General features: G+C 46.4%; 1 protein-coding gene across 2 annotated transcripts in view; it reads left to right on the top strand.

The window, feature by feature from the left end:
• Positions 1-6,039: 6,039 nt before the first annotated feature.
• The window catches only part of LOC141148167 (uncharacterized), a 113,083-nt gene continuing 108,033 nt past the window's right edge, over positions 6,040-11,089 (top strand). For both annotated transcript variants that reach the window (XR_012245175.1, XM_073635354.1), the window contains exon 1: positions 6,040-6,316. Coding sequence is in view for 1 of the 2 variants with exons in the window: in XM_073635354.1 (XP_073491455.1) it covers positions 6,049-6,316 (268 nt within the window). In the remaining variant the exon portion in view is untranslated. The remainder of the gene's footprint in view (positions 6,317-11,089) is intronic.

Here is an 11,089-nt window from a genome sequence, read left to right as displayed (position 1 = left end):
AGCATCTGACCACACCAAGATCGGTGTGATAAAATGCTTTCCCAATTTCACAATGGCGCTGTTTACATTCGGCAAAATCTAAGTCATGAAATGCTCGTAGCTTCCGGTTTCTTAGGCCATAGAGATGTTTGGAGCCATTCTGGTCTCTGATCAGCTCTATGGTCAGCTGGCTGAATCACCGGCTGCATTTTCAGGTTCCCTGTTGGGACAGGAGAGCCAGAGAAAAACATGGAAGACGGTGGGGGGGGCATTCTCTCCCACTGCTTGCAAAAGCAGTCTAGAGGCTAATTAGCCATTAGGATTGCTTTTACATGAAAGCCGACCGCTGGCTGAAAAGAATGATACCAAGATGATACCTAAACCTGCAGGCATCATTCTGGTATAACCACTCAAAGTCCAGCAACATACCAGTACGTTGCTGGTCCTTTTTGGGCATATATTGTAAACTTTTTTTTCATGCAGCCTGTGGGCTGAACGAAAAAAAGATATTGATCGGTGGGTATGCCCACCATTAGAATACCTCCCTTCATCCACCCACTTCTAATGATGGGCATACATGCACCATTTATATATGCCGAAGCATGGGGGCATCCTCCCGCAAAAGGCAGGAGCAAATTGCTCCTCCACCCACTGCTGCCCCCACGCTTCGGCATATATGCTGAAGCATGTAACTGTGGTGGTGAAATCACCTCCGACAGCGCTGGAGTCACGGCTTTATATATCGTGGGAGCAAACGCTGTTGCTGTCAAGATAAATAAATCCGCGCTGCAACTGAATGGCGTACCTGAAAACAATAAAATGGTTACCAACAAAACACAGTAAACGGTAAAGTATAAAAAATCTGAAAAGCAAACATGGTAAAACATAATAACAATAAAACATTGCAGAATAGAATAGAGTAAAAAAGAGCAGAACAATAGAGAGAGAATAGAGAGAGAGAGAACAATAAAACAACAACTATTTTTGTTTTTTTTATTTTATTTTTTTTGTGTTTTTATTTTTTTTATTTTTTTTTTATTTTTTTTTTTTACACTTTTTTTTAGTAACTTTTAACTTTTGTAACTCGTTCCAGGTTTGGGTCTCTCAAAATGCAATGGCATCTTGGGAGACCCTGTGTTAGTGTGCCTAGTCTGTGCAGTGCTGAACCCTACGCTAATACTCAACTAATGTATGGTAGCATTCAAAGCATTCACCAATGCAAAGACCAGGATTGTCAGGACAGAAGGGACAATAATAGCGGGTGTCACGCCTAAATCCGCGCTTGCTGCAGACACGACATCTTTTTTGGGGGGCTCGTTGGGTAGGGGTACTCGGGATGGCATAAAGAAAATGCCTCTCATGCAGCCGGCTTACTGCATTTGGTTGGGGAAGGTGAGGTGGAGCACCGTCTGGAAACAGAAGGGCTCTGACGATCTCTTCCTGGAATTTAAGGAAGGATCCAGTCCGTCCTGAAGCTCTGTATAGCACATGAGCATTCAGCAAAGCCAATTGAAATAAACAGACACTTTTTTGTACCAGCGTCTGGCCTTACGGGTAACTAGGTACGGTGCCAACAACTGGTCGTTGAGGTCCACCCCTCCCATATTAAGGTTGTATTCGTGGACACAGAGGGGTTTCTCCACAACACCAGTCACCGTAGGAATTTGGGTCGTCGTGTCTGCATGAAGGGAGGTAAGAACTAAAACATTCTTCTTATCCCTCCACTTCATAGCGAGCAAATTATTATACTTCAAGCAGGCTCTCTCCCCCAGCCTAAGACGGGAATCTACAAGCCGCTGGGGAAAGCCCCGGTGATTAGGTCGCATGGTGCCACATGCTCCAATCTGCTGATCAAACAAGTGACTAAAAAGTGGCACGCTCGTATAATAATTGTCCACGTACAAGTGGTACCCCTTTCCGAATAAGGGTGACACCAAGTCCCACACTATCTTGCCAGCGCTTCCTATGTAGTCAGGGCAGTTTGTCGGCTCTACGTGACTATCTTTTCCCTCGTAAACCATAAAACTACATGTATAGCCTGTGGCCCTGTCACAGAGCTTATACATCTTGACCCCGTATCTGCCACGCTTGCTGGGAAGGTACTGTTTGAATGACAAGCGGCCAGAAAATTTAATCAGGGACTCATCAATGCAGACAACTTGATGGGGGGTAAACAAGTCTGCAAAACGTTGGTTGAAGTGGTTTACGAGGGGCCGAATTTTGTAGAGCCGATCGTATGCAGGGTCTCCACGAGGACGACAGAGTTCATTGTCGTTGAAGTGCATGAACCGCAAAATCTGCTCGTATCGTGCCCTGGCCATGGAAGCAGAGAACAAGGGTGAATGGTAAATTGGGTCAGTGGACCAATATGACCGCAACTTACTCTTTTTATTCAACCCCATGAGGAGGGAAAGGCCCAGAAAGGTCTTAAATTCGGAGACCGTAATTGGTCTCCAATCTCTGGCAAGGGAGGACTGGGGATTAGCGGCGATGTGTTGACCAGCGTATAAATTGCTTTGGTCCACAATAGATCTATAGAGATCTTTGGTGAAAAACAGTGAATAAAAATCCAGTGGCGTAAAGTCAACTGTTTCCACCTGAATTCTGGGTTGGCCAGTGAAAGGGGGAAGTACGGGTGCTGCAGAAGTGGTGGGTTCCCAATTTGGATTGGCCAATGCAGCAGGAAGGGCACTATGGGCACGACGGGCCTGTCTTTGTCTTCTTGGTGGCAGCGGGACACTACTAGTGCTTGCCACCTTGCCAGCTTGAACTGCACTTATGGGACTCGCCACGTCACCACGTGATACTGCAGTGCTGGATGTACGACCAGGGTGTACTAGGCCGCTGGTGCTTGCCAGTTCACCAGAAGGAATAGCGGTGCTAGTACTGCTCTGCTCCATACGAGAGCCCTGCGGTTCTTGCACTTCAAGGACAGAAGAAGAAGATTGGGGTCTGGTACGCCTGACCCTAGCAGGGACCACAACTCTGTCGTCAGAGCTATCTGTCATGGAGCCGCTGTCCTCTACAGGATCGTATTCTGAGCCTGAATCTGACAGATGAGTGACTTCCTCTTCACTATCTGTCATACTCAGAAACGTGTAGGCCTCTTCACTAGTGTACCTTCGATTTGCCATTTTGGGCTCTAAATTTAGGGGTACACTAGTGAGACTCACAGGCAAAAAAGCTCCTGACTGTCAGCGACTGTATCAAAACGCTACCAAAAAACTGTTAGCGATCGCAGGGATCAGGCTTGACTCTGCGAACGCTGCAGTTATGTATGCTTAGTGTTTTGTAAGTGTCAGTGATCGATCGATACTGCACTTGGGTGGGCTGGGCAGGGCTGGGCCGAGGAGCAAAACGCAGGTGCGAGCAGGTATCTGGGCTGATCCCACTAACACTGCGTTTCAGGGAACCCTAAACTGCTGGGGAGTATAGATCTGATCGGATCAGATATCGATCCGCTCAGATACTATAGCACTAAGGGAGGTGTATGCTGCGTGCGTGGGTTTTAGCGGTACTGGCGCTAACCTGACGCTGCCTGGGGCGACGCAGACCTAAGCTGACCCTAAAAATGTAATTTATATCACCGCCGGGCAATTAGGGGGTTAAACCTTTATAGGGTAATAAACGGCGGGTGCCCTAAAACTATAATAAACTATAATAAACTGTAATAAACTGTAATAAACTACAAAAAACAAACTAGCTAACCAGCATCACCCGTAACACTTATACGGTGATCGCTGGTGAAAGGGTTAACTAGGGGGCAATCAAGGGGTTAAAACCTTTAGCAGGTAGTATATGGGGGTCCCTGTCGCTATAAAACACTGACAGCGAACCTATATACTTACCTCCCTAACTAGCGTCACCTGTGTCACTAATACAGCGATCAGAAAAACGATCGCTTAGCGACACTGGTGACGGGGGGTAATCAAGGGGTTAACTTTTATTAGGGGGGGGGTTAGGGGGGTACCCTGGACCTAAGGGGGGGTACCCTAGACCTAAAGGGGGCTAACCTAACTGCCCTAACACTTGTAACTGACAAACTGACACCAATGCAAAAAAAAAAATGCTATTGGTGTCAGAGTGACAGGGGTTACAGGGGGGTGATCGGGGGGTGATCGGGGGGTGATGGGGGGTGACAAGTGTGCCTGGCGTGCTCTACTGTTAGTGTAGTGTTGTGCAGACTTACTTGATGTCTTCTCTCCTCGGTGCCGGATCGAAAAGACCGGCTCGAGGAGGGATGACATCACTTCCTTTCCCTCTGTTTACATTACAGAGGGAAAGGAAGCATTCTCATTCGCCGGGAGCGATCGGGAGGGGGTGGTCAACAATGGATGGCCTCCCCCTCACCTCTCATCGCCCGGGAAGAAATGGCGACCGCCTCGGGCACCGGGGGGGGGGACCGATCGGACCCCCCACCTGCGGAAGGCAAATCACGTACATGTACGTGATTTTGCCTGTCCGTGCCACCTTGCCGACGTACATCGGCGTGAGGCGGTCGTCAAGTGGCTAAACAGGTAAAAAAAATTTAGAGTGTTGCCTATGGAGATTTTTAAGTACCGTAGTTTCGGTGTTGAAAGTGAAAAACTCAGTGGAAGGCCTGTTTCCGTCTCTGTGCCTGCAAATGTGAAAGCCATCCATGACATTGATCATGGAGGCCCACCAAATGTCAGCCAAAAGTATTGCTACATATCTGGGAATATCACGTGAGAGAGTTGGTGCCATTATCCACAACGACTTGGAAACGAGAAAGCTTGCAGCACAGGGGTTCCCAAAACTTTTGACTTTTTCAGGCACAGAGACAGAAACAGGCCTTCCACTGGGTTTCTGACTTAACACCGAAATGGCCAGTTTTAAAATTGACAACCAACTGCTGCATATGAAGTGATACTGTCACCCAAAGTTTGTGACATTTCATCACGGATCTGCTTTGCATCTTTCGCTTGGAGAAACAAGAACTTGATTATGGTCCTATACTCTTCCACATTGAATTTTTCTGGAGGTGCTGCCATGTTCAATTTTGACCTGAAAAAGAAAGATAAATCATAGGTAGATGATTTTTGCACAATTGTATACAAATAAATTGGCCAGTACACCCTGCAATTTACACCTTACTAGCTCAATTTTTTCTGGGTAAGGCTCAATACATATCAGCACCCCCTCATACTAATTGGTCAACAGTTTGAGGACCCCTGGCTATCACATTTATATGAGCTTGTTGGACATGCCATTCCAAAACCATGGCCATTAATATGGAGTTGCAGTACAACCACCACCACCTTTATTTCTATTAAATCCTCCACATTTCTGAGTGGGCTTTCCACCATTTCTATGACTTCAGACTGTAAGCTTACTGTGGCTGAGTGCGGGGTGTACCAAGATGGCCATCACGGAACGTCACTTCCGTTACAAGTTTTGGTCGCCTTATCTGACAGAACACCTGCATTGTTAATATGTTACAAAGCCTCCACCATTATAATCATAGAGTTTAATGGCCATTAATATGGAATTGCAGCACAACTACCACCACCTTTATTTCTATTAAACCCTCCACTTTTCTGGGCAGGCTTTCCATGATTTCTATGATTTTGGAGTGTATCTGTTGGTATTTGTGCCTGCTCATGTCTTTATGGAGCTTGCCTTTGTACTCAGGGGCACAGTTATGCTGGAACAGAAAAGAGCCTTCACTAAACTAATACTGCAGGGTTGAAAGCAAAATAGACTACCATGTCTTTGTATACTACATCAATAGCAGTCATCTCTATTGGAAGCAGCTGAATCATTTGAAGGGGGTGCCAGATACTTTTGGCCATATAGTAGAAATGAAGGGCAGGTGCCCAGAAACTTTGTGCCATAATGGTAATTCTTGTTGGGAATTCAAGGAGAACCCTTGGTGTTGCAAAGTCCCAGAACTAACCAGTAAGCTGTCATGTTTACTTGTTTTTAATTTTGTTTCTCATTTGTATAACGTCCTCTAAGTGACCGATCACACATATTCCAGTGATGACGATCATATTCTAATGGAAACTTTGTGATTGTGTTTCATTTTAGAAACGTCCTCTGGTGAAAATGGTTTCTGCAAAGCATGTTCTAGGGATATTCACCCGAGAGCATCCAGATCTGTACCAGTGGCTGGTCCGTTTTCTTCTCAGCATTTCTGTAGTGAAAGATGTCCGCCCGGTCGTTATCACCAACAACTTCTTTGAGTTTCAGCAAGAGGAGTTCAAATGTAGCTTTGCCATCCTCTACCACTCCAAGAGAAGAGGAAGACTCAACGTCACAGACGTCACAGACTCTCTGTACGACAGGGAGCTCCAACATCTCAATGAAACTTTTGGTGAGCTACTAATCTATATAGTCCAATAAATTATAGACACATTGATGTAGCAACATTAAACCACCTATAAACACTATGTTGTTTACAACTATGACATTGAATCCTTATGGATAGCAAATTTATTCACTACAGCTGGCATTAGCATCAGATTAGGTGGATCTATGCATGTAGATGTTTGCCATGAATTACTCATTTATCTGGACAAATTTATATAGGGGTCTTTTGTAATGGCATACTTAGTATCAGGGGCATAACTAGAAATAGCAGGGCCCCATAGCAAAATGTTGTATGGGGCCCCCCTGCAAACAGCCCCCCCCCCCCACAGCTGCCCTAGTGTCAATGCAGCATGACCTGTGCCACATACAGCGTGACCTGTGCACAATGCAGCGTGACCTGTGCCACATACAGCGTGACCTGTGCCACATACAGCGTGACCTGTGCATAATGCAGCGTGACCTGTGCACAATGCAGCGTGACCTGTGCATAATGCAGCGTGACCTGTGCCCCATACAGCGTGACCTGTGCCCCATGCAGCGTGACCTGTGCCCCATTCAGCGTGACCTGTGCCCTATACAGCATGACCTGTGCCCCATACAGCGTGACCTGTGCCCAATACAGCCTGGTCTGCCTGTGCCCCATACAGCCTCACCTATGCAGAGGAAGAGGCAAGCCACCCAGATCAGCAGAGAGCGGGATTGCCCGCTGTAATAGCTTTCATTTGAATTTCCCGTCTTCCCGGGGCTCATCGTCACATAGCCCCACCTCTTGGCCCGACGCCTTTCATGACGTCACATGTCCCGCATTGGATCGGCGTTCCATCTATCAAAGGCGCCGGGCCAAGAGGTGGAGCTACGTGACGTGAGCCCCGGGAACACTGGAAGTTCTAATGAAAGCTCTTACATCGGGCAATTCAGCTCTCTGCTGATACGGACAGCTCGCCTCTTCCTTTCCTCTCTCTTCCCCTGGCTGGGAGACTGTCCCGGCGGTGCTCTTATCCTCACTGGGCCCCACTCGGCTGCGGGCCCCATAGCGCCCGCATGGGTCGCTATGGTGGTAGTTACGCCCCTGCTTAGTATATTTGACAGCTGGGGTGGATAATTTTTAAATGAATAATAGTTGTGGCCAGTTGTTGGAGAAAGGTTTCCTTATAATGATATTTGACAGGAAAAAAAAAACATTTCCATTGGTGGTCAGTGGAGAAGTGTGCCTTACATTGGTGGTCAGCAGAAGTAGGGTCCCCTTACATGTATGGTTAGTGGGGATGAACCCTCTTACATTTGTGCTTGGTGGAGAATGGCTCTCTTATAGAGGAAGAGAAGGGCTTCCTTACAATTATCGTAAGAGACCATGCTGGTCAATGGGTAAAGACCCCATACATTGGTGATCAGTGAGAGAATGGCCTCCTTACATTGGTGGATAGTGGTATAATGCCCCCTTTCATTGGTAGTCTATTGTGTAATGCTCTCTTACAATTGTGATCACTGGTGTAATGCCCTCTTACTTCCATGGTCAGTGGAGAATGGACCCCATACATTCTTGATCAGTGGAGTAGGACCACCTTACATTAGTGTAGTGCCAGCTTACAATGGAGAACAGTGTATAGTCCCACCTTACATTGATGTCCAGTAAAGAATTGTTCTCTTGCATTGATGGTTAGTGGAGTAAGAGCCCTCCTAAATGTATATATTATTCAGTGGAGGAAGGGCTTCCTTCCATTGGTGGTAAGCTCCACTTACATTGTTGCTTGGTGGGATTGGACCCCTTACATTGATGGTCAGTGGAAAAGTATCATCTTAGTTTGGTGATCAGTGGGAAGAATTCAAACACTTAAAAATATCATTTGTGTTGTTTAAGAACCTCAGAGGAAGGAAAAGCCTCTATGGCATAGTTTCAATTTCCTGGCTTTGACTTCAGTGACAGGACTATGCAGAAACTGTTGGGCAGGAGATCAATTAATCCAAGCTTGCCTGCTGAAAAACAGTGCAGTGCTCCCCCCAGGTACAGTACACTGGCTGTAGCCATGGATGAATAGACCCACCACTCTTTCGTATGTCTCTAGTATAGTTTACTAGAGAAATGTATAGAAAGTGCATATTTTAAAAGGTGGTTGGTCATTGGAGAAGTGCCCCTTTACATTTGTGGTCAGTGGAAGAGCTCCTTCTGTTAATCACATGGTGGTCAGCTAATCCTAATGCTGAATACCCTGTATTCACTAGTAAATTCAATCAGTAAATGCTTGTAGGACTTATAGCCTGTATCTTAGCAGTACCCTGAATTCCTACTGAAATATAGAGCATGTCCTGTGCTTAGGCACTCCAGTTCTGTAGCCTCATATCTGCACCTCTTCTGGTATTTTTTGAATATTACCCACCAACTATCAGATCACCATGTGGGCAGGACCACTCGCCCTGTACATTGAGGTATCTTTCACTGTGAACGCTCTCACCAATGCCGAGGACCAGGCGGGAATTGTGGTCACGTGAAAGTCTAACATTAAAGGAGTTTTAGAGGCAGAAGGTTTTTTATCTTAATACATTTTATGCATTAACCACTTGCTTACTGGGCACTTAAACCCCCCTCCTGTCCAGACCAATTTTCAGCTTTTAGCGCTGTCGCATTTTGGATGACAATTGCGCGGTCATACAACACTGTACCCAAATGAAATTTTTATCATTTTTTTTCCTACAAATAGAGCTTTCTTTTGATGGTATTTGATCACCTCTGCGGTTTTTAGTTTTTGTTAAAAAAAAAATGAAAAAGACAGAATTAAAAAAATATATATATATATATTTTTTTATATTTTGTTATAAAATTTTGCAAACAGGTAATTTTTCTCCTTCGTTGATGTACGCTGATGAGGCGGCACTGATGGGCACCGATAGATGGCAGTGATGGGCACTGATGGGTGGCGGTGATGGGCACTGATGGGTGGCGGTGATGGGCACTGATTGATGGCAGCACTGTTAGGTGGCACTGATTGGCACCACTGGAGGGCATTGATAGGTGGCACTTGTGGGCATTGATAGGTGGCACTTGTGGGCATTGATAGGTGGCACTTGTGGGCATTGACAGGTGGCACTTGTGGGCACTGTGGGCACTGGCAGGGGGCAATAACAGATGGCACCTGTTGGCACAGATGAGGCATATGTGCCTTCTTCCTCTTCGGGACCGATGTCCCTTTGACATAAGCCGGTGATTGGCCTGTTTTTCCAGACAGCGTGAGGAGAAAACGAAAGCGATCACCGAGGTTTTGTTTATATCATGTGATCAGCTGTCATTGGCTGACAGCTGATCACATGGTAAGGGGCCAGGACCGGCCCCTTACTCGGATCTGTGATCATCCGAGTCTCCGTGACTCGGTGACCACAGCACGCACACCGCGGGCCCTGCAGGGTGCGCGCGGTGCGTGTGCACAGGGGAGGACGTCCCATGACGGCCTCCCGGAAATTGAGGTCCGCGCTTTAGCCGTCATTCGGCTATGGCCCGGACCTCAAGTGGTTAAGATAAAAAACCTTCTATGTGTAGCAGCCACCCCAGCACCCCTTAATTACTCCCCTGAGCCCCATCTCTCTCCAGCGATGTCCATTAATGTCTAAGCCGTCCAGGACACTCCTCCTGATTGGGTGATACACAGCAGCGGCGCCATTGGCTCCCGCAGCTGTCAATTAAAGTCAGTCAGCCAATAAGGGGAGAGAGGGGACGTGGGCCGGGTCGGGGCTCTGTGTCTGTATGGATGCACGGAGCTGTGACTTGGCTCTGGTGCCCTCATAGGAAGCTGCTGACTGTGGGGGCACGCAATAGGGGGGAGGAGCCAGGAGCAACAAAGAGGGACCCGAGAAGAGGAGGATCGGGGCTGCTCTGTTTGTTATTTAAAAACAAAACAAAAAAAAAAAAGACTTTACAATCACTTTAAGGCAGTTCCGATTTAGAGATGAGCCATGACATTGTGTGCAGTAGTAAAAGTACAGAGTTCCCCTGAAAGTGCCGTCCCGTTTCACTACACACTGTAACTTGATGCAGGTATCATTAGATGGGAAGCTGCTGAGCCCACGACCTCTCCACCAGTCCAGTGTACTTCTGTTACCTCACTCCCAATAACAAAATGGGGTCCTGCTGTGCACCTAGCGTGGACCTCATGCATGCACTTGGTAACTCCTTCCATCCCATACCGACAGTATGTGACCAAGTCATGGATCTCTGTAATGTGGGTTCAGTTCCGGCTGCTAGTGGAAAATGAATGCTAGGGAGGGAGCCAGAACATCAACACCCTCGCTACCAGAGGACCCGTCACCTTTACCAGGTACCAGGTGTTGTGACTTGGACTAATGCTTGGTTACCCAAAGCAACTACACTTCTCCTGTATGACTTGCCAAGTAGACCTTTTACATAGTTACATAGTAGGTGAGGTTGAAAAAAGACACAAGTCCATCAAATCCAAGCTATGTGTGTGATTATATGTCAGTATTACATTGTATATCCCTGTATGTTGTGGTCGTTTAGGTGCCTATCTAATAGTTTTTTGAAATTATCTATGCCCCCCCAGTGTTGCCAAGCTACTAGATTGAAATTTACTGACACAACACCCAAAATTTACTGGCACAGTCAAGTTTTACTGACATATTTAAAAGTTACAAAATGACAGTTTTAAGTGCAAATTCCAGTATTTAGGCTACAAACAAGTACAATATGCAATTAGCAAAGTGATCTAAGGTAGATATTACGGCAAAAAACATATTACTTAATTTATTTTTGATATAGTAAACAAGTAGCTCA

Source organism: Aquarana catesbeiana, linkage group LG06, assembly GCF_042186555.1.
Source record: "Aquarana catesbeiana isolate 2022-GZ linkage group LG06, ASM4218655v1, whole genome shotgun sequence".
Classification (NCBI taxonomy): Eukaryota; Metazoa; Chordata; class Amphibia; order Anura; family Ranidae; genus Aquarana; species Aquarana catesbeiana.
Note: the sequence above shows the minus strand (reverse complement) of the source record. Positions and strands in the feature narration are given on the sequence as shown.